The following is a 25,427-nucleotide window of genomic DNA, read 5'->3' on the forward strand; positions in this document are numbered from 1 at the left end:
TTTGGTGCGTCAGGGAGCTAGGAAAAGGATAGGATCGGGTTGCCAGGTGTCTATCAAGCATGATCCTTGGTTTCCGGATGATCAAAATCCTTTTGTTACTTCTAATCACCCTGCTCTTGAAGATAAACCAGTTTCTAGCTTGTTGATGGAAGGAGCGAAGGCTTGGGATGAGGATGTTCTTGCTGATTTGTTTAATGACAGGGATCGGGAGCTTATTGCTAATATTCCTTTGAGTGTGAACTTTAAGCAGGATAGTTGGCATTGGGCCAAAGAAATTAATGGTCAGTTTACCGTTAAGAGTGCCTACAACTGTCTAAAGTGCTTGAATGGTCAATGGTGTACAGACACCAGTTCTGGTTTCTGGCGCAGGTTATGGCAGCTAAAGATTCCTCCTAAAGTACGAAACTTCATTTGGCGAGCTGCTAGTAGGTGCCTCCCGATGCGAGCAGAACTAAGCTTGAAACATATTGTTGTGGGAGTTGAGTGCCATGTTTGTAAGTTGGCCCCTGGAACCATTTTTCATGTTTTAGTTGATTGTTGTTTTGCCAAGGCTTGCTGGAATCAGGTGCTTCTGGATTTCCCACTGATCGTAATGTCAGTTTTACAAGCTGGTTGAGTACAGCTTTCTCTCTTAACTCTAGCTCGGATATGGCTACTCTTATCATGACATGTTGGGCTATCTGGAAAGCTAGGAACGATATGGTTTGGAAGCAGCTGCAACCTTCGGTTGATCGAGTTTTGTCCATAAGCCAGTCCTGTCTTCATCAGTGGTTAGAAGCTCAGAAGTATTTCCATCCCTCTCAGATGTTTCAAAGGGGCGTTGCATACCAGGAGCGTTGGACTAAACCTCACGATGGAATGATGAAGATCAATGTTGATGTGTCTGTTCATGCAACAGAGAATAGATTTGGCTTTGGTTGTGTGGCGAGGGATAGCAATGGTCTCTTTCTTGAAGCTCTGTGTGGTCGTAGGAGAGGCAAGGTTTCTGCGGTGTTGGGTGAAGCTCTTAGCATCAAGGAAGCTCTTAGTTGGATCCAGAGGAAAGATTGGGCTAATGTTATAGTTGAGTCTGACTGTTTAGTTGTAGTGCATGCTATTCAACATCAGGTTCAGATGTTTTCACCTTTAGGCCTGATTATTTCTGACTGTTGTAGCTTCCTTTCTAGTCTTAAGAATGTCTCTATCTTCTTTGTTAAACGATCCGCGAATCAGGTGGCTCACTTTTTAGCTACAGCACCTGAATTCACAACTGATTGTATTCTTAATCAGGAGCATCTTCCTGCTCTTTGTAATTCTCTTTTATTAGCCGATTTGGCTTAGTAATATTAGTTTGTTTTCTTCAAAAAAAAAAAAGTAGTTAAGGGTCTGATTGGTTCACGATTAGAAAACTGTATTTTTGAAAAGTGAGATTCTAAAATAAAAATCTAAATTTAGTGACTAAAAACATGTTTTTGAAAATGTGATCGGTTCAATGTTAGTAAACTGTTTTTTAGTTTTAAAAAACTGAATCTGTGATTGGTATTAAATTTGAAAATATAACAGAAAATGAATACGTGGTTCAGCTGAATCTTAATATTATTTTAATTTTATATACATAGGTTGTATAATATTAAATTTTGATTTATCAATAGATTTAATTAAGTAAATTTTAATTATATTAATAAATTAAAATTTAATAATAGTGCATTGGTTAAATTCATAATAATATTGCATTGTCATTAATTTTGATTTTTTAAAAAAATTAAAGTAATAGTGCATAAATCTAACACAACTCATCATCCATGCTCAATATATAAAACTAAAAACATCAATATATTCAGTCAAACAATATATAATAATCAATAATAATATATTCCATATTCAATCAAATAATATATAATAATCATTTGGAAAACAACATTAATAATAATAATAATAATAATAATTTAAAGAAAGAAATAGGATAATACCAAGTGAGATGGAGTTGGGCTCTATTCCTTTGGTGTTGCCAAGAGAGAGATAAGGGAGGAGAGAGAATATTATTTTTAGAGTTTTGGGAAATAAGTTAGAAAACATGATTTTTTTTCGTTTTCAATTTTACAACACAAAATCCAGATATTGTTTTGGATTTGGTTTCCAAAAACAAGTTGTCAATCACATATTCTTGTGGGACCCCACAGATTTTAAGTTTTCAAAATCATAAAAATGTATTTGAATACACTACCAATAAGGGCCTAAGATATTTAAACTAAATGAATTTTTAATCAAATTAATATGTACATATATATTGATAATTTTAATTGTTAAGATATTTTAGAAAATAGAAAATGAATAAAAAAATTATATTAAAGGAGAAAAGAGTGCTTTGAAAAGATTTTAGAGTGCAACATAATCTCCTTGAAGCTCTCATTTATATAAATATATATATATATCTATAGATTTTGTAAAACTATTCACTTTTGAATAAAAAAACATAATTATAATAGGGTTTATGCCTTTTTAGACCCCGTGTTTTGCCTCATTACCTGTTTGGACCCTGTGTTTTTTTATCAAAGTTTTTTTTAACTAAAATCACAAATAATTCATCAAACTAACAACCCAAAACAAAAATACAGTCATTCTATCTAATAATTATGTTGTTATATTCAATTTTTTGTTCATCAAAATCAGGTTTAGGGGCTTATTTGAACCATTTTACAAAACACGTGGTCTAAAAAATAATTTGTCAAAACACAGTGTCCAAACAGGTAATGAGACAAAACACAAGGTCTAAAAATGTATAAACTCATTATAATATAATAAGAAATATAGATATATAGAGAATAAAAAATTATTACGTAATTTTTAATTAATATTTTTTAGTATTTTTCAATGATTAAGTAGTTAAGATATTTAAGATAAATTTATTTTTAATCAAATTAATATGTGTATATATATTGATATTTTTAATTGTTAAGATATTGATAACTCTACAAAATATATTTATTTTACCACTTTTTATGTACTAATTGTTGCTTAATTCTTGAGTTTTTAATTGATTTATTAAGTTTTTAAGTAATTTTGAATTTATTAATCTTATTTTGATTTTATATAATTTTGTGTGTTTTTATAGTTATTTTGTTGTAAAATGTTGTAGTTAATTATTTGAATTATTGTTGTTTAATTTGAGGTAAAGATGTATTGTATTGTTGAAATTAAATGTTAAATATAAATTAAGTTATAATTAATATTTTCAAAAAATTTAAATTGATTTATTTTATAGTTGAAAATATTTTATTATAATTTAGTTTATGTTTATTTTATAGGAAAGTTATTGCAATTTTGGCTTTGAAAAAGTAAGGAAAAGAATGAAGAAAAGTTATATTTTTTAAATAAAATTCAGCAAGCCCAAAGCCCACCTGCCCAGGCCCAAACTGGGCCCATCTCCTCCCAGGCGTTACCTTGCTTTGCCTCCTTCCCAGTGCAAGCCAAAGTCTTCCTCTTCAATATGCATCATACCAAACTCCTGCCAGCCGCCTGCTACAGACCCCAGCTGCCACCTCACATTCATCAATCAGCCTCCTCTTCATTTGCATCCCTTGGCCACGTATGTTTCTCCAACCAAGCAGGCCCAAGCTGAATCCAGCCTGCCCCATTTCGGACTAGCCCCCTGCCCACACCAGCCACCCAAAGCATGCCACAAAGCATTATTTTCTTGAGCCCGTAAAAAAGTAAAATGTACCATTGTCCCCAATGACAAAAATGCTAATTTTTTACCACACTTTCTACACATTTTACCTTAAAACATAATTATTATACCCTATAATTTACTCATATTTGCCATATTATAATTAATTAAATTAATTTAATCAATTTAATTAATTTAAATTGATTATTTTAATACCTCATTTTTTGCTATAAATAAGATATTTGGGGTGTCATATTTTTTGGGGGAGAGGAGAGGTTACTATACCACAAACTCTACACATTTCAAACGTCTCTATTCTCTTCATCTTCTCTTCTTTTTGGTTATTTTTCTATGTATTTTTAGAGGAAATTTTGGGGGTTTCTCCTCCAAATTTTCCTATCTATGTTTGTATTTTCTATTCTAGTTATGAGTTTCTAATCTTTTTAAGATTATTAAGGTGATGATGAAACAAATTGTAACTAGATAGTATTTATTTTGTATGTTGGTTTCCCATTTTGTGCAACAAAGTTTATGGAATTTTCTTCTTCAAATATCTTCTTTCATCTTAAATATCATGTATTTTGGATTGTTAGCACATATTTACACTTTGTTCTTCATTAGTGCTAAAACATAATATTCTTTGTGTAAGATGTGTCATTAAATTGTACACATCCATGCTTAGAACAAAAATATTATGTTTTACTTTATAAATAATGTTCATTGATTTATTTGTTATTTCATTAGATTGATTTACACTAAATGCTTTGAAATTATAATTTTGAAAAGTGAAGAAAAATCTTATCTTTTTAAAAGTAATTTGTGCTTAAAATTATAAATCTATTTAGAAAATGATAGTTTGATTTATTTTAACTATCACTAAAACTTGGGAATCAATATACTTATAAATATTATTGAACTTATATTTTGTGGATTTTAATCCTTAATAATCTTATTTTACCATCTTGATTTTTACTTTTAATTTATGTTTATATATTTGTCTTTAATATCTTTATTATTGTCTTTTATTTTATTTTCATTATACAAAACTCTCATAAATCTTTGGAGCTAAGTTAGAATTTATTAATTTTGGTTTAAAATAGTTTCTCTTTTTCGATTTTAGTCAACTCCTTTGGGTTCGATCTCGTGCTTACACGAACACTATTCTATAAATACGATTCGTGCGCTTGCGAGTATAAATATTTAAAACATACCCGTTTTTGGTCCATCAGATATTTTAGAAAATAGAAAATGAATAAAAACAATTAAATTGAATGAGAAAATAGAAAGAGTAATTTGGAGAGATTTTAGAGTGCCACTTAATATCCTTGAAACTCTCATTTATATATATGTATATATATATATCTTCTGTTAGCTTTAACGGAATATTTTTATATTTAAGGTTGATTGTAAACATAACTTAAACTTATATAAAATTAAATAAATGAATAACTAAACAAATTAAAATATGATATTTTTGAGATATTTTACAATAAAAATTATTTAAAAATAATAAAAATCATATATTTTATAACTTAAATAAAATTTAATTAAATTTAAACTTATATTATATTAAACATATAATATATAATTTTTTGTTGTCATTGTCAAATTCAAAAACTATAACAAACATAAACTTAAATAAAAAAAATTAAAATATGATATTTTTAAGATATTTTATGATAATTTAAATAATTAAATCATATTTATTTAAAAATAATAAAGGCATACATATCATTTTTTTTATCTCATAAATTTGTGTAATAGTTTATTTTTTATCAAGTGATTTGAGCTATTTTTCTTCATCAAATAACATTATGAGATACATTAGAAACTAAAAATAATTGATGCATGTATATACTACTGTCTATACTATGACTTTTTCTATTATTAATTTCTTTTTAAATATTATTGTATTTTATATATATGTCATATAGCAATGTAAATATATATATATATATCTATATCAACATTATGTTTTGATATCATATATGTAGAGATTATTGATATAAATATTATATATATTATAGAAGTATAATTTATTCTATTATATATATATTAAAAATTGTGAATCTATTTTTATTAAAATTATAGACAATGTTTAAGAAACTGTATATCCCACATTGCTTCTATCTTTTATATATAGATATATTATATATATATATATATAGTGAAGAAAAAATATACCAAACAAAATAGTAATAAGTGTACATACCAAAAATCTTTTAAATGATAACCATTACCATAAAATCGTAAAATTCAGTTGAATATGTGGTTGTAAAGCTATTTGTTTTCATATAACTGTGTGCGTGCTTGAATAAAAACTAAAAATAAAGAGTGTTTAGAAAAATTTAAAAGTGAATTAACACAATATATAATCAAATTTTAATAAATTATAATCAAAATTTAAAAAAGTAAAAATAATTACCGAACTTCTTTTTTAATTTGTTTTCATATTAATTTTCAATTGAATAAATAAATAAATAAACCTATTTAAATTTTGTTTCATAACATATAAATATATATAACAAATAGATATTTTAACAGATTTTGTTATTATAATTTAAATTTAATTTTGTTGGTATAAATTTCAAGCCACCTACGCACAATATATATAGATCATCTTCAGTTTCACCATTCTACTAATATAATTAACATGTACAAAAAAGTGGGAAAGTTGGGTGGTTTCGTTGTATTTCTATATGATAATATAATTATTAAATGCATTATTTCTTATTTATTTATTTGATTTATTATTGAAAAAAAAAAAGAGAGATCCGACTGACGGAAAATTAATGGAAAAAGTAAACATAGTACTGTAAATTTAAAAAAATTTAAAAAATAGAGAATTTTATAAAAATTACAAAAATGCAAATAATAGTTTATAAGAGTTTTGTAACTATACATATTATAAATGATATAATTTATAACTTTTGTTTCACTAGTTATTGTTGGAACAAATATTTGAAAATCAGGGTAGTTACTAAAGGGGCATGAGGTGTAATTTCCTCATAATGTCCAATTATTAATTGAAAAAATTAAATCTTCAATGTGATTATTTTAAAGCATTTTTAAATTCTTCACATATATATGATTAATGTTTACCAAAACTTATTCTTCACATATAATTAAGGAAAGCAGTTCGGAGATTCTTTTTGTCACTACTAATCAATATATAAATATTAGTGAAACGTAAAACAAACAAAAAGTACACAACGTTCATAAAATTTCTTATATTAACACTATTTTCTTAGACCTCAGGATCATATATATACAGTCGATAGCTCATGAACCCTGTCCAATATAGTAACCTTGCAAGTGAATTAACAACTCTCTTTCCAAAATTTAATAAATTTTAATCAAAATTTAAAAAATTCAAAATAATTACCGAACTTCTTTCTTAATTTGTTTTCATAATAATTTTCAATTGAATAAATAAATAAACCTATTTAAATTTAGTTTCATAACATTTAAATATATATATAGTTTCATAATTGCAACAAATAGATATTTTAACAGATTTTTTTATTATAATTTAAATTTAATTTTTGTTGGTATAAATTTCAAGCCATCTACCCGCAATATATATAGACCATCCTCACTCCTCACCATTCTACTAATTGGAAGCCCTCTTCTCTATTCTCATCATCCCTTCTTTGAAAACTCAAGTCCTTCCTTCTTTTGCTTGGTTTCTAATTTCAATCTCACAAATTATTTATATGGCTTCTTCTCCTCAAGTCATAAGTGATCATAATTTTCAAATATTTCCATATAATCCAGTCAGGATAGAAAGTACCACTCCAATCTATCTAATTCACCTATTCACTAACTTTATACGTCCATCAAGATTTAGTATGGAAGACGATAACATGGAAAATTTTGTCAGTTATACAAATATTCTATTGCTTTCACACGAGAAATTGATGAACAACAACCATACCGATGCCAAAGCGGACATAGACAACTTGCTTGCAGAGGTTCATATTCCTTCTTCCCTCTTTTATCTATCACAAGAAATTATTAATTACGGTGTAAAGATGTGGATTGATATAAATTATAATTTCAGTGTAAAAGTGAATGTTAATATTTTTGTTGATGAGCTACCTATTGAACCACCTAATGATGATGATGGCAATGATGATGGCGATGATGATAATGAGTATGAATATGAGAATGAGATAGATGATATCGCTATCGATTTCATACCAACGAGTGAAAATTCGCTCGAGAGATTGGAAGAAGTGCAAATTAAGGATGACCCAGTTTTTTGTTCAATTTGTTTAGATAATATTTTGGTTGACTCCAATGTTACTAAGTTGCCATGCACACATAGCTATCATGAAAAATGTATTGTTAAGTGACTACAAATTAGTAAGTTTTGTCCATTGTGCCGATTTGAGGTAGCCTAGTATTCCCTTATTTTTAGAAGTATGTGTTAAGGGAGGAAATTAATGCATATAATAGTGAAGCCTCCTATAAACACTTTGTTAAGCGACTGATTGCATTTATATTTTTCTATTTGGGTGATTGCTTCAAAATTGGATAGAGAAATCACAGTATTTGTTTTTTTTTTACAAGTTTTTATAAATATTTTTGTTAATCTAGATTATTGCGTTTATATTTTAATTTACTATTTTGTTTTTAATCCAAGAGACAAACTGAATCCACAAAAATGCTCAAGAACGTTTCTGATGTCTACTTTCAAAGATCTTATTGTCTATTATGCATTTATTCTCAGCAATCAATACACAAAAAAGAACTTAAAAGTAGAAAAGCACCATAAAGTTGTAACCGAGTCTTTTAGACTTATATTTTACAGATTTGTGAAGAAAATTCTGCTTTGTAGTAATGAAAAGTGTGGTTCATAGACAGAAACTGCAAGCAATATGAATTTTTTTTCATAATCAACAAGTTTGCAATACAACAACAACAAAAAAAATATACTAAACTACACACTAGTGTGGGTAACTCTTCACACATATATAGTAAGTGTTCGAAATTTGACTCAAAATTAAAGTAGTAGTATTGTTAGCATTTCTAATATTTATGAAACAACTTGAAAACAAATACACAACCACATCAAAAGTTAAGAAGAAAAACGCACCAACTCAGGCTTGAACATTGCATTGCACGCCCATTAGAGAGAATCTTTTGCGCATATATATATATATATATATTGAAAAAACAAAACAAATCAAATGAAAGACACCCTATAAAATCATACATGTTGAATAAAAATGGATGACACACTTCACTATTAGATTTCTGCACCAATGATACTCCAACCTTAACTAAAAAACTTCTTTACAACTTCCGTATCCGCCTCTACCATTCATCACCCATCACCAAAACACCCCAAAATTCAAGCCTTATCATATTGAACCATTCACAACCCCTTAGTGAAAGTTTCTAGTCCCTAAACACAGATTAAAACTGTATAAAACGCCCCACAAATTCATTGCCACCCTAAGAAATGAAAACAAAAAATCGGAATCATAAACTACGAAGGAAATCTATGAATTTGTACCTCTTACTGTGGCCGGTTCTTGGTGGTTCCTTCTTCTCCTCAACTTAGTCCACAACGCTATGAACATAACAAAACCATTTGACATGAATTTGGTACTCAGAATCTAAGAGAAAAATCAACGCAAAATAGGCTCGGATTTACGTTTTTCTTCTGACTATTCTTGTATTGAACTTCCAATAACACTCGCTTCTTTCTCTTGCTTTCTTCTACAATCAAAACAGAGGTTCTAAGGACGTGTCTAAGGTCTGTAACCCAAGGAAAAACCAAAGAAATGACTCACCTTACCTTCTTCTTCTTGGATCCGAAGTGGCCGTATGTTCTCTTTCTCTAATCTTTACAGAATTATCGATTTCCATTTTCTTATAATTATAACACATCAAAAAAATATCATATTCGATTTCCATTCCAACGAAACTAGCAAAAGTGCATAGAACCCTAATTTCTTTTCCACCGTTTTCTCGGCTAACAAACACAACCCTGGACTCCCCTATTTCGAAAACTTCGTTTCAAAATTAAGATAAAAAAACGAGGATCAGATCGCAGGGAACTCAAATCAGATTCAACTTGAGATCAATCGAACTAAAAATGGATGATTAAACAGATCTGATGACTGATCAAAGAGACTAAAGAAAGCGAAAGTAAAAACGAATAAGAAAACTAGGGGGAAATGGCGGCGTCTTCTGTATTCATACCTCCGAAAAAGTCCACCACAAATCGCCAGTCTCAACCAGTTGAAGAAGCACGAGCGGAGGAATTCCCTGCATAAAATTTGAGCACAAAATTCAAAACCCAAATGGGCCTAACATAAGAGACGAAAAGTATACTAAATCTGATAAATTTAATTATTCTATCCCTGTTTTTTTTCAATAGTGAATCATAAAAGCAAAAATTCGACAATTAAAAAAAACATATTATCATACATAATAATAATTAAAGGATAATCTTTTGACAAATTAGCTTAATTAGTCGCTGAAAATTAACCACAAATATGGGAATTAATTAACATGTGAGACAAAATAACAAAACAAAAAGAATCACCATTCCAGATCGAAACCACAATCAAATTTTTCCAGAAAGAATCTTAATGTCATTATTTATTATTGGTACTATATATCAAACAAATGGTGATGATTGTTTTCTTTCCTTACTTCTTACTTTTCGTGGCAAAATTGATACGTATTATTGGTACTAAATAATTTTTCTGGAATTGGAATTGGAAAAGATATTTAAAAAAACTAATCTAGTGACTCACCACCACCACCAATGACTGATACAGCATTACAACAGAAATGAAGTGAACTACATGAGAATCTCACAAAAATAAGCAGTTTTCCCATTGTCTCTTCATGTTATTACTTTTAACAATATAAGCAGTCTAAAAGAAAAGAAAATTCATTGAATTTAATTGGCCAATATACAGTTTCAAACATGAGCTCAAGTTGCCAAAAACAAAATAAAAAGAACGACACACTTTCCCATTGTCTCTTCATGTTATTGCTTCTCTCTTGCAATGTATGCTTTTCCAGTGATTGGAATGGAAGCAAGGGCCATGAATATGTCAGGCAAGTTTCACTTGATTGAAAGGAGTTGTTCAAATTTAGTGTTCCCTGTTGTGTAACAAGTTTTAAATCTGTTTAATATGATTTCTTTTATGTTTTTACTGTTGGCAACATGATTAAAGCTGGTTTCAATTACAGTTTATCCTATGTTTTTACTGTTGGCAACATGATTTAAGGTCGTTTCAACTTTCAGTTTCAATAGCAATCATTTCAGATTATCAATCATAATGGTTTATTTTTATTTAAATAGGAATTTGGCAAGAGAAATTTCTCAAGAATATGCTAAGCGACAAGTTCAAAATCTATTCTGTCAATGTACTCATTGTTTGTTGATAAATTACTAAAGAAATCGATGCATAAAAATAAAGAGAAAGAAAATGAGTTGTTTGATAAAATGAAAAAATAAAGAGAAAAGAAAAATAAGAGAAAAAATAGAGGGATACCCTCTAAATTTTTTCTCCTCTGCTTTCACTCTTCTCATCAATAAATCTATTTAGATCCTGCACCAAGACATTACAACTAATCATGTTACTTAGCTCAAATTATGATGTAATGACTTATGAAACATAATGGTAACTTAGTTCAATTCATCAACCTGTGATCATCATTATCTTCATCGCTGCTTCTTGTTCGAGTTCTAGCAGTGGAAGACTCTGCTTCTATAGAGCAGGGATTCCCTTCTCTAGAGTAGGGGTTCGGCACCAGCGACCAACTTGATGGTTTGCCATTGCCAAAAGCTTTCGAGAGGAAATTTTTTTCTTTCTTTATGGAGAAGGAGAAATGAACATGTACAAAAAAGTGGGAAAGTTGGGTGGTTTCCTTGTATTTCTTTCTATATGATAATATAATTATTAAATGCATTATTTCTTATTTATTTGATTTGATTTATTATTGAAAAAAAGAGAGAGATCCGAGTGACGGAAAATTAATGGAAAAAGTATACATAGTACTACTGTAAATTTAAAAAAAATTAAAAATAGAGAATTTTATAAAAAATTACAAAAATGCAAATAATAGTATATTATAAATGATATAATTTATAACTTTTGTTTCACTAGTTATTGTTGGAACAAATATTTGAAAATTAGGGTAGTTACGGAAGGGGCATGAGGTGTAATTTTCTCATAATGTCCAATTATTAATTGAAATAATTAAATCTTCAATTTGATTACTTTAAAGTATTTTTAAATTCTTCACATGTATATATGATTAATTAATGTTTACCAAAACTTATTCTTCACATCTAATTAAGGAAAGCAGTTCGGAGATTTTCTTGTCATTACTAATCAATATATATATAGTTTCCTAATTGCAACAAATAGATATTTTAACAGATTTTTTTATGATAATTTAAATTTAAATTTTGTTGGTATAAATTTCAAGCCATCTACCCACAATATATATAGACCATCATCACTCCTCACTATTCTACTAATTAGAAGCCCTCTTCTATATTCTCATCATCCCTTCTTTGAAAACTCAAGTCCTTTCTTTTACTTGGTTTCTAATTTCAATCTCACAAATTATTATTTATATGGCTTCTTCTTCTCAAGTCATAGGTGATCATTACTTTCAAATATTGCCATATAATCCAGTGTTGATAGAAAGTACCACTCCTATCTATCTAATTCACTTATTCACTAACTTTATACGTCCATCAAGGTCTAGTATGGAAGACAATAACATGAAAATTTTTGTCGGTTATACAAATATTCTATTGCTTTCACACGAGAAATTGATGAACAACAACCATACCGATGCCAAAGTGGACATAGACAACTTGCTTGCAGAGGTTCATATTCCTTCTTCCCTCTTTTATCTATCACAAGAAATTATTAATTACGGTGTAAAGATGTAGATTGATACAAATCATAATTTCAGCGTAAAAGTAGATGTTAATATTTTTGTTGATGAACTACCTATTGAACCACCTAATAATGATGATGGCAATGAGGATGGCGATGATGATAATGAGTATGAGATAGATGATATCGCTATCGGTTTCATGCCAGCGAGTGTAAATTCGCTCGAGAGATTGGAGGAAGTGCAACTTAAGGATGATCCAGTTTTTTGTTCAATTTGTTTAGATAATATTTTGGTTGACTTAAATGTTACCAAGTTGCCATGTGCACATAGCTATCATGAAGAATGTATTGTTAAGTGGCTGCAAATTAGCAAATTTTGTCCATTATGTCGATTTGAGATAGCTTAGTATTCCCTTATTTGTAGAAGTGCATGTATTTAATCCCTTAAAGTAGCGACTGGTTGCATTTATATTTTTTGATTTGGGTGTGATTACTTCAAAATTTGATAGAGAAATCACAGTATTTGTTTTTATTACAAGTTTTTATAAATATTTTTGTTAATCTAGATTATTGCGTTTATATTTTAATTTACTATTTTGTTTTTAATCCAAGAGAACAAACTGAATCCAAAAAAAAATGCTCAAGAACGTTCTGATGTCTACTTTCTAAGATCTTATTGTCTATTATGCATTTATTCTCAGCAATCAATAAGCAAAAAAGAACTTAAAAGTAGAAAAGCACCATAAAGTTGTGACCGAGTCTTTTACACTTATATTTTACAGATTAAATGCATAATATAATATATGGTTTCGTTATATTTATATGATAATATAATTATTAAATGCATTATTTCTTATTTATTTATTTGATTTATTATTAAAAGAGAGAGAGAGCCGAGTGACGGAAAATTAATTACTTTTTGTAAATATCATTATTTATCGAGTGGATGTATTTTAGAGAGATTTCATCTTAAAACAATAATTTGTAGAATTTTTTATTTTTTTATGTTTTTTAAAAAATTATTTCAAAATAATATTTTAGACCTGAAAACATATTAGCGGGCATTCGATTCACAGTTTCAAACATGAGCTCAAGTTGCCAAAAACAAAATAAAAAGAACGACACACTTTCCCATTGTCTCTTCATGTTATTACTTCTCTCTTGCAATGTATGCTTTTCCAGTAATTGGAATGGAAGCAAAAGAGGACATGTTTACAATTTCCTTAGGTCACTTGGATTTGTTTCTTCTTATGATACCGCTCATCAGTATGACGATGCTGATGCACACAAGGTACCATGGTTTATTGATTGCACTCAAAGAGTTTGATTTTTAAATGGGATTTGCTCATTTCTTTTTCTTCAAATTTCTTATCTAGTGGGTCAGCCATCGCAACCATCGTGGCAACATATGCGGTGCTGATTTCATTTGGCCTCTTAATCCCAATAGCTACCGGAAGTTCCTTAGAACAAGTTGGACTGAAGCAGTATTTGGCATGTTCAAGGTCAGTTTTTGGCCTTTGATTGTGTTTTTTGTCTTTGAGATTTAGCTTGAAGTGAGATAAGCTAATGTAGAATATTATGTTATTCTGGCTTGTTCTATCTTTGATGGTTTGCCTTTTGTGTTTTTAGTATCTTCTAAGAAGAGCTTCGCTGACAGAATGCTTTATAAAAACTTGTAAAACATTATTTATAAACTTTAAATCTGAATGCTTATTTTCAGCAATTTAACTTGCTAATTTTATTTATGAACTCTTTCAGGAGAGCCTGAAGTAAAGATTGCAGGGCTCAGAAGGTGATATTGGTTCATGGGGCCATGAATATGTCAGACAAGTTTCACTTGATTGAAAGGAGTTGTTCAAATTTAGTGTTCACTGTTGTGTAACAAGTTTTAAATCTGTTTAATATGATTTCTTTTATATTTTTACTGTTGGCAGCATGATTAAAGCTGGTTTCAATTACAGTTTCTCCTATGTTTTTACTATTGGCAACATGATTTAAGGTTGTTTCAACTTTCAGTTTCAATAGCAATTATTTCAGATTATCAATCATAATGGTTTATTTTTATTTAAATAGGAATTTGGCAAGAGAAATTTCTCAAGAATATGCTAAGCGACAAGTTCAAAATCTATTCTGTCAATGTACTCATTGTTTGTTGATAAATTACTAAAGAAATAGATGCATAAAAATAAAGAGAAAGAAGATGAGTTGTTTGATAAAATGAAAAAATAAAGAGAAGAAAAATAAGAGAAAAAATAGAGGCATACCCGCTAAATTTTTTCTCCTCTGCTTTCACTCTTCTCATCAATAAATCTATTTAGATCCTGCACCAAGTCATTACAACTAATCATGTTACTTAGCTCAATTTATGATGTAATGACTTCTGAAACATAATGGTAACTTAGAAGTTCATAACATGATTTAGAATATGCAAAGGACTTGGAGGGACTCATATGAGTGGTGCAATATGGAAATTCTAAACTTTGGCAAAACATAGATATTATACACAATTAATAAGCTCATCAATCAACCAAATTATATTGCCCTTTAACAGAAACATGAGAAGACACATATTGAGTACCAAAATAAGAGAGCTAACTATTTTGGCCTTTTGAGCTTGGCCCAAAAAAAACTTGGAGAGTGAGTCCATTATGACATACATGTAATACCTTAAAGCAGCTCATTCATGACTATTAAAATGTTGTTCTTTGCATTTGGGAAAAAATACTAAGTTATTAGATATGCGAAAAGCTGGAGACTTGTCTAATTTAATGATAAATATATATACATTTGTCCTACCATGTATTATTTACTTTTTCTGCTTTACTTTTATATGTTTTAACAATGCTTCACACAAAAGAAACCTGGTCTATTTACCACTTTTTAATGCAAAAGAACAGACAAAAGTCCTTAATGTCTGTAGATCTCTTCCAAATTCCAAGAAATAGTTTGAGTTTTCCATCTTGATTTGGTAATCCTTCCAATCCCAGAATTGGAATCTACAGATGGGAAGCTTTCAAAATTGAGCAAACTTTCAAATTCAAAGTCAATATCTGGAGATGGGTTCCCATGCTGTGACTTGTGAGTCCATACAATGTTACTTTCGCTCTTCTGTCCCGTCTCCTAGTTTTATAGGCTAAACAAACCAAAATCATAAACAATTTCAAATAGAAATATGCCCGATCAGAAACCCATATCTACCACAAAACATAAATATTAACCGTAGGAGCAGTACCAAACCATTGCTACAACCATAATCCCCAAATGAAAACAGCCAAACAGAGATAGCGAAAAAAACAAAAAATGCATCAGAACATAAGCGACCTTTGATATCACCAACGTCACCATCTGCAATAGTCATATAGATAGAGCACAATAATAATAAAAAAAAACAACAATGAAACCCGAAGGACCACAATATCAGATCCATCAACAATTAACACTCCGATTAGTGACAAATAAAAAAAAACTCGGTCTAATTCGTACTGTATTTGATAAAACCGCCACCACCTTTTGAATTTCTCAAAACATAGACAACGATAAAGAGAACGAGTTACCCAAAATCCCAATGATAGAAACATTAGTTTAAAAACAACATAAGAGACCAAAAAAATTAGAAAGAGGGAAAAACAATAATTAAGTTCTGAACAGCCATTAAGTTTGCAAAAACCATATGAATCCTATACTTACTACTGTGGTGATGAATAGCCATTAGGAAAGAAAAACATACCGCTCTAATAAATGGAAGATGACGTCTCCTCAAAGCCCTAACTAAACAATCTCTATGACCCTCAAATGCCTCTAATAACCAGCGCCAGTCCTCCCCTGTTTCCCTCTCGATTCATGGTGCTAGCAATTCACAATAGTAAATTGTTGAGGATACGAAAGCTTTTCAGTTGGTTTAGACAAGTCGCGAGGGTGATTGGAGAAATGGAAGAGACAACCTCATTATAAGATTTGGATTCTATGCTAAAGAAAGTGCGTTTGAAAGTCTTAACTTCATGATTCTTGATTATCTTTCTCAAGGACTTCGAATCCATACCGAAGCTGGAAAAACGTTTGAGCTGTTGCAACATCAACCTGTGATCATCATCATCTTCACCGCTGCTTTGTCTTGTCTACGGCCCTTCTTTTGAGCAGGGATTCCCTTCTCTAGGGTAGGGGTTCGGCACCAGCGACCAACTTGATGGTTTGCCATTGCCAAAAGCTTTCGAGAGGAAATTTTTTTCTTTCTTTATGGAGAAGGAGAAATGAACATGTACAAAAAAAGTCGGAAAGTTGGGTGGTTTCGTTGTATTTCTTTCTATATGATAATATAATTATTAAATGCATTATTTCTTATTTATTTGATTTTATTTATTATTGAAAAAAAGAGAGAGATCCGAGTGACGGAAAATTAATGGAAAAAGTATACATAGTACTACTGTAAATTTTAAAAAAATTAAAAATAGAGAATTTTATAAAAAATTACAAAAATGCAAATAATAGTATATTATAAATGATATAATTTATAACTTTTGTTTCACTAGTTATTGTTGGAACAAATATTTGAAAATTAGGGTAGTTACGGAAGGGACATGAGGTGTAATTTCCTCATAATGTCTAATTATTAATTGAAATAATTAAATCTTCAATGTGATTACTTTAAAGCATTTTTAAATTCTTCACATATATATATATATGATTAATTAATGTTTACCAAAACTTTTTCTTCACATCTAATTAAAGAAAGCAGTTAGGAGATTCTTTTTGTCATTACTAATCAATATATATAGTTTCCTAATTGCAACAAATAGATATTTTAACCGATTTTTTTATTATAATTTAAATTTAAATTTTGTTGGTATAAATTTCAAGCAATCTACCCACAATATATATAGACCATCATCACTCCTCACTATTCTACTAATTGGAAACCCTCTTCTCTATTCTCATCATCTCTTCTTTGAAAACTCAAGTCCTTCTTTCTTTTACTTAGTTTCTAATTTCAATCTCACAAATTATTTATATGGCTTCTTCTTCTCAAGTTATAGGTGATCATAATTTTCAAATATTGCCATATAATCCAGTGAGGATAGAAAGTACCACTCCTATCTATCTAATTCACCTATTCACTAATTTTATACGTCCATCAAAGTCTAGTATGGAAGACGATAACATGGAAAATTTTGTCAGTTATACAAATATTCTATTGCTTTCACACGAGAAATTGATGAACAACAACCATACTGATGCCAAAGTGGACATAGACAACTTGCTTGCAGAGGTTCATATTCCTTCTTCCCTCTTTTATCTATCACAAGAAATTATTAATTACGGTGTAAAGATGTGGATTGATACAAATCATAATTTCAGTGTAAAAGTGGATGTTAATATTTTTGTTGATGAATTACCTATTGAACCACCTAATAATAATGATGGCAATGATGATGGCGAAGAAGATAATGAGTATGAATATGAGTATGAGATAGATGATATCGCTATCGGATTCATGCCAGCAAGTGAAAATTCGCTCGAGAGATTGGAGGAAGTGCAAATTAAGGATGATCCAGTTTTTTGTTCAATTTGTTTAGATAATATTTTGGTTGACTCGAAAGTTACCAAGTTACCATGCGCACATAGCTATCATGAAGAATGTATTGTTAAGTGGCTGCAAATTAGCAAATTTTGTCCATTGTGTCGATTTGAGGTAGCTTAGTATTCCCTTATTTGTAGAAGTACATGTATTTAATCCCTTAAAGTAGCCCCTTATTTGTAGAAGTACATGTATTTAATCCCTTAAAGTAGCGACTGGTTGCATTTATATTTTTCTATTTGGGTGTGATTACTTCAAAATTTGATAGAGAAATCACAGTATTTGTTTTTATTATAAGTTTTTATAAATATTTTTGCTAATCTAGATTATTGCGTTTATATTTTAATTTACTATTTTGTTTTTAATCCAAGAGAAAAACTGAATCCAAAAAAATGTTCAAGAACGTTCTGATGTCTACTTTCTAAGATCTTATTGTCTATTATGCACTTATTCTCAGCAATCAACAAGGCAAAAAAGAACTTAAAAGTAGAAAAGCACCATAAAGTCGTAACCGAGTCTTTTAGACTTATATTTTACAGATTAAATGCATAATATAATATATTATATGGTTTCGTTGTATTTATATGATAATATAATTATTAAATGCATTATTTCTTATTTATTTATTTGATTTATTATTGAAAGAGAGAGAGAGAGAGCCGAGTGACGGAAAATTAATTACTTTTTGTAAATATCATTATTTATCGAGTGGGTGTATTTTAGAGAGATTTCATCTTAAAACAATTATTTGTAGAATTTTTAATTTTTTTAATGTTTTTTAAAAAATTATTTCAAAATAATATTTTTTCCAAATATAGGAGAATATGGAAAAGAAGATTTATTTAGAAATTAAGCATCTAGTTAGAAATTTTTTTACATTAATAATAAATTTTATAACGACAATTAATATACTAACAAAAAATTTGAACAGAGATGCGAATGGTAATCATATATGCAAACGGATTATGTAATCGACTGTCCACTTAGACTGCATAATATCCAATTATTAATTATAATGACCAAATCTTCGATATGATTATTTTAAAGCATTTTTAAGTTCTTCACATATATATGATTATAATGTACACCAAAACGTATTCTTCTTCGCATATATGGAAATCTGATGAAACGACAGTTTTTTTTTTTTGGGGAATAGATGTCACATACTTCTATGTCGTATGTATATATATATATATATAGGGACAATTACACGCATTTTTTTTTTTACACCGGTGTATCTTTTTTCTATTTCGGCACTTGAATAATTATAATCTAAAAAAAATTTATATGATGGTGTGCATTATAGCTATCTAAAACATCCTACAAATTTTCAAGAAATTCTGAATAAATTATTGTACTGAAAGAGAGTCTAAACTACACGTGTAAAATTTGACAGTTTGAACTCTATTTTCGGCTATCTAAACTATTCAAAATTTTTTGAAAATTTGCAAGATATTCTAAATACCTACAATGTACACCGTCTTATAAAAAAATTTGGGATTATATCTATCCACGTACCGAAAATAGAAAAAAGATGCGCCGATATTGCAAAAAAAAGTGATGTGTTATAGTCGTTCCCTATATATTATATATTCAAAATAATATTTTAGACCTGAAAACGTGACAAAAGATTTAATAAAAATGTTAGGCACAAAACAAATGTTAAACATACTTATCTTGAATGTACTTGCCCCCACCAAAAACTTCATCTCTATACAATAATCATGATACAAAGTATAGGCAAAATACATGAAAACACACTATAACCTTGCAAGTACTACTTTTGATCAATCTAAGTCTAAAATTAAACAGAAAATCTAGTAATTATTATTTCCACAATTCCATATTCTTGAGGTCAACCAAGTTCATCAATATATTCCTCTTCGACATAATTTCGTCTATATAAGATGAATCACAGTCCATTAAATCATTGAGATCATTCCTGATCATAATCTCAATGCCCTTCGTTTTCTCAACATAACAAGTTATGAGAAAATCTGTAAGCTCCAACAAGTCCTCATTATCCAACACCACAGTAAAGAAAGGACAACTCGAAACAATCACCAAAAAGTGAACCAAGTTGAAGATTGACACAAAGAAAAGATGATCTCTTTGATCATAATCAACATCATCAACACTTTTCCCTTTCTTGTCCATTATTCCTATCTCCTCAAAGAAGTTGATCGAAGAAACCAGCCTAGTGGTGATGAAAATGCCCTCTTCTTCATCCAAGCTTTCGCAACGAATCGTCTCTTTGAGAATGTTAGCTCTTCCTCTCATCTCTTTTCCCTCTTTCTCATCCCAAGCCAAAAATATCATAAGATAAGAGACAATGACTTTAGAGAGCTCAGATCCAAGATTGATGAGTACTGTCTCTTTTAACGAACTGAAACCCGACCTATCTTCTTCGTCGAATCGATTAGCCATTGAAGCCGAATCTAGCAAGGTCATCTTCGTCCCTGATCCTCTTTCTTTGATCACTTTGTCTTTCCATGGCTCCATATGCTTGTACAAATTCTTGTGGAAATCAACGTTGTTGAAGCCCTGAAACACCTCCGAAGATTTTGAAGAATCTAAATCAACAAGTAAAGTGTGTTTGAAAGCCTCTACTTCTCTAATCTTGATTCTCTCTTTGAAGAACCTAAAATCAAACTTGAGTCGCTTCAAAATGCTGAGGTTGTTCAGTTTGGTTACTATCTTGCGGTGATCTTCATCAGTTACACCATTGGAAGACTCTGATTCTTGATCTCTAGCTATTCGCATATCTCCTATCTGCATATGTAGTTCATGAAATCGGTCAGAAAATTCTTGATTTTCCATAGCCAAAATCTCGCTTGACGAAAAGGGAGATGAGTTTGGTTTTTAGAGAGGCGAAGAGAAAAATGTTTTCTTTCTACGTTATAGTATGTGGAGTTCGAGAAATGCATATATATATATATATATATATATATAGGTCATATTTTTTTATATATAAATATATATTGCATAAAGAAGAAAATTTATTTATATATATTGCATAAAATATTTATTTATATATATATACTAAATGCTTTTTATTTAGAAAATTTATTAATTAATTTTATTATATTTTTATGATTATCATATAAAATTTAATAAAATAAATAATATTATATATAAAAAAATGTGACACAAATATATCAAAACAAAAATTATTAAACTAAAATATTTTCTATGAAAAAAATATGATAATCTTTTATATCGCAAACTACTATATTCAAGATACAAAATATTCATTATATTATTCAAATTAAAATTTAATCATTGAAGAAAAAACTTATTTACTATTGATAGAAAAAAAATGTTATTCTACTTTGTATACACAACACCTATATATAATATTCTTTATATACACAACATTTATATATAATATATAATTTCCAATAAACAATCATATTCTTTGTATATACAACACCTATTATGGGAGTAGTTTCTCCAAATCCCAACTAATTCTGTTAATGGGTTGTTTGGTTCACAACTATCATAACAATATCATTAACTTAATGTTTACTTCTTTCCTTGGTCTATAAAAGGACTTATTGTCTCCACTTGTAAAAAGAAGAGAAAAATGAAAAGAGAAGAACAGAGTGAAGAGCAATACACAAATGAAACGAGAGAAAAATCATATTAGAAGAGAGAGCTCAAGTGTGGAAATCAAGATTGAGTATTGAGAAAGGTTGTGAGAGCTCGGTGATAAGCGTACAAAATATACGCTTATTCATAACTTTTTCAGTTTGATTTGGTTGTTTTTCTCAAGAGAAAGTTTGTATTTGATCTGTTTGGTGAACTTGTGCAGTGTGTCGCTATAATTCTGATTAGTACGAGAATTCGGATAAATATCTATTTTAGTATTCGAAATTGGTTAATATTTGGAGATTTGGTGCAGGTGATATATCGCCCAAGACAGGCCATATATCGCCACTTGAGGAATTTCAATTTTTGACTGAGCAGAAACGACATCAGAAATTGCGGTTTTATCGAGTACATTCGGCAGACGATATATCGCAACATTGTAGGCGATATATCGGCACAAGGGTATTTTTGGAAATTTCTATGGAAATTCGTAGGTTTTGGTTTTTGAAAAAAATAAAAAAAAAGATTGGAAGAAATAGAGGGGGGAGGAGTTTTGACGGCAGGAGAAAAGAAACAGAGAAGAATTCATTTTTATTATTTTCTTTATGCTTTTGAATTTTAGATTATGTGATGATGTTTAATATTATGAACTAAATTCTAATTTAGAGTATTTTAATGTAGTCACTGGATATTTTATTCATCTTTAATGCAATTTCTATGATTCTTTGAATTTATGTTTATCTATTGTTCTTATGTTTAATGTTTGTAATTGATTGACCATCTTTTGCATGATTATTAGTTTTAATTCAATATCTGAAAGGTGAGAATTGGAATAGCTTTAGGCAATAGACATAGATTTCAATTTAGAACGAAAGTATCAAATTGGTTTGTGTAGCAATTAGGTTTTTGTTCTTAATGCGGTTTATGTGTAGAATTTATCACAGACATGTAGAGAATTCACAGGTAAACTGAATATTTTATATCTTGAGAAAGAATATAATTGCCAATAGTAAACCTGCTATAATCATAGATCAAAGAAACATATTAGTAGTATTATTGTTTGAATAGAATTGAAGGTTGATGAAATTAGAATGCTCTAATATTTCTCTTATATTAAATTTCGTTAATTAAATTCTGTTTTTCTAGTTTATTGTTCGTTGTTAATTGTCATTAAATTTTCATTAGTCAGATAGAAATAAAAGTTTGCTATTGGTAATTATTGGATCAATTCACTGACGGAACAATACTGTATTTCCACTACTATTACTTGTTTATTCGATTGCGTATACTTGCGCAGCAGAGAGAAAAAATATCGCAACACTGGGTTTGGGGAAATGTATTAAGAAGCACAACTATTGGGAAAGTGCTTGCTCAAGGATTGAGAGGAAAACACCTGTGTGATTTAGTGTTTAGAGAGTTTGAACCAAGATTGTTCCAAGAAGCTCCATTGAAGTCTTGTACACATTTCGTTGATTGAATAAAGAAGAAATAGTGGTTCCTAAAACTGGATTAGGTTCAATATCACATTGATCTTGTTCTGAACCAGTATATATATTTGTGTTGATTTATGCTTTCATATTTTTCGTTTTCTAATTGTTTGATAATTAGTCTTACTGATTTGTGTTCTTAAATTCATCTCTGGTATACCGAGATTCATCTGAGGTTCTTAAACTAGGAAATTTATCCTCATTTCCAACAAAATCAGAGCCGGGTTTCAGATCAAAACAGGAGAAGAAAGTTCAAGATCCTAGAGCTTCCACATTACAACTGATATAGAACACAAGCTAGAAGACTATGTCAACCATGGCCAAGTTCGAGCATGAGAAATTTGATGGTACAAACGATTTATCATTGTGGAGAGAAAGTCTTAAAGGAATTTTGGTACACCAGAAAGTAGCCAAGATTCTTGGAGATCAGAAGTTGCTGGCTGATAAGAAATCTGAAGAAATAGCTGAGATGGAAGAAATGGCCTATTACACCATAATCATGTACCTATCAAATGGAGTAAAAAGGAAGTTGCCATCAGAGACTACGGCAAAGGGATTATGGGATAAGATGGAAAAATTATATTTGAAGCCTTCTGTTTCTAACAAAATTAATTTACTTGAAAGGCTTTATGGTTTTAGAATTAATCATGTTATGTCTTCAACTTGTGTACTTGGAAAGCAGCATAAAATTAAATTCACTGCAGCAAAGCACAATACCAAAAGAATCTTGGAGTACATTCACTCGGATTTATGGGGGCCTAGCAAAATACCAACACACTCAGGTAAGCATTATTTTCTATCTATAGTAGATGATTATTCTAGATGTGTTTGGGTATAATTACTTAGGACTAAAGATGAATGTCTAGAAAATTTTAAAGTATGGAAAAATCAAGTGGAAAATCAAACAAACTCTAGAATTAAGACTCTTAGAACCGATAATGGCTTAGAATTTATAAACCATGAGTTTGACATGTTGTGCAATGAGTATGGTATCACTAGACATAGGACAGTAGTTAGTACTCCATAACAGAATGGAGTTGCTGAGAGAATGAATCGTACTCTACTGAATAAGGTTAGGTGTATGCTAGTAAGTTCAGGGTTGTCTAAATCTTATTGGGGAGAATCACTTGCTACTGCTTGCTATTTGATAAATAGGAGTCCTAACAGATCTATAGATTTGAAAACTCCATATGAAATGTGGTATAGAAAAGCCCCAAGCTTGAAACATTTGAGAGTTTTTGGTTGTGCAGCATATGCACACCAGTCTAATGATAAACTAGGCACTAGATCTGTCAGGGGAAATTTTTTTGGTTACCCTTTAGGAACTAAAGGTTATAGACTTTGTGTTAATCAAAATGGTAAGCCTAAAATTATAATTTCAAGAAATGTTATCTTTAATGAGCATGATTTTCCTCACTTGAAAGCCGAGATTGGTAGGGTTTCAAATGATGCAGGTGGAACAAGTAAAAGGAACATAGCTGAGTTTGAAGTTAAGCTGAGAAACTTTGAAGGAAATACTCAAGCTACTACTGATATGAATGAGTAAGGTGAATCTAAAACTGAGCTAGATGTAACATAACAACAACCTGATCTATCTGGGTATCAACTGGCAAGAGATCGAGGGAGAAGAGTTATACAACCTCCAGCAAGATATGTTGAAGCTGACTTGGTGGCTTATGCTCTTGCATCAGTGCAGCAAACTAACACACCAGAACACAACAGTGTTGAAGAGGCTCTTTCAGGGAAGAACAAAGCTGAATGGAGTCAAGCAATGAAGGAAGAAATGGATTCATTGAGCAAAAATAGAACATGGGATTTAGTTGCAAAACCAAAAGTTCCAAAAGTGATTTCATGTAAATGGATTTTCAAGGTGAAGGAAGGTCTGAGTAAAGATGAGCCTTTGAGGTTCAAAGCAAGGCTTGTCGCAAAGGGGTTTACACAAGTGGAAGGAATCGATTTCAATGAAGTGTTCTCACCTATAGTAAAGTATAAGACTATAAGATTGATGCTATCTCTTGCAGCACAACAAAATTTAGAAGTAGAACATCTTGATGTCAAAACCGCCTTCTTAAATGGTTTTATAGAGGATGACATTTATATGCATCAACCACCTGGTTTTCGGGTGGAATCAAGCAACAAAGAGATGGTGTACAAGCTTAGAAGATCATTGTATGGACTTAAACAGTCACCACGACAATGGAATAAGGTATTCGACACCTATGTTCAAGACATTAGATTTGTTA

The 25,427-nt window shown here is 29.9% G+C and overlaps 3 protein-coding genes and 1 long non-coding RNA gene across 22 annotated transcripts; 3 read left to right on the top strand and 1 right to left on the bottom strand.

The window, feature by feature from the left end:
• Window positions 1–648: 648 nt before the first annotated feature.
• LOC133799338 (uncharacterized) lies at window positions 649–1,320 on the top strand. Its single transcript, XM_062237358.1, has one exon. It carries the CDS (start codon window positions 649–651, stop codon window positions 1,318–1,320), a length of 672 nt encoding a protein of 223 aa, XP_062093342.1.
• A 6,177-nt stretch (window positions 1,321–7,497) lies between these two features.
• Window positions 7,498–8,004, top strand: LOC133799339 (uncharacterized). The gene has a single exon (XM_062237359.1). It carries the CDS (start codon window positions 7,498–7,500, stop codon window positions 8,002–8,004), a length of 507 nt encoding a protein of 168 aa, XP_062093343.1.
• Window positions 8,005–8,751: 747 nt separating this feature from the next.
• LOC133802352 (uncharacterized) lies at window positions 8,752–17,094 on the bottom strand. 19 transcript variants are annotated; one of them, XR_009877270.1, is made up of 5 exons: window positions 14,799–17,076; window positions 11,325–12,548; window positions 11,173–11,229; window positions 9,456–9,928; window positions 8,752–9,373 (listed from the first exon to the last, which is right to left on the bottom strand). It is a non-coding gene; the product is annotated as an uncharacterized LOC133802352 (long non-coding RNA). The 19 variants fall into 19 exon arrangements; XR_009877265.1 differs by having other exon boundaries at window positions 8,752–9,376; XR_009877268.1 differs by having other exon boundaries at window positions 9,451–9,928.
• A 580-nt stretch (window positions 17,095–17,674) lies between these two features.
• LOC133799340 (E3 ubiquitin ligase BIG BROTHER-related-like) lies at window positions 17,675–18,229 on the top strand. The gene has a single exon (XM_062237361.1). It carries the CDS (start codon window positions 17,675–17,677, stop codon window positions 18,227–18,229), a length of 555 nt encoding a protein of 184 aa, XP_062093345.1.
• Window positions 18,230–25,427: the final 7,198 nt, after the last annotated feature.

Source organism: Humulus lupulus, chromosome 9 (genome assembly GCF_963169125.1).
Source record: "Humulus lupulus chromosome 9, drHumLupu1.1, whole genome shotgun sequence".
Classification (NCBI taxonomy): Eukaryota; Viridiplantae; Streptophyta; class Magnoliopsida; order Rosales; family Cannabaceae; genus Humulus; species Humulus lupulus.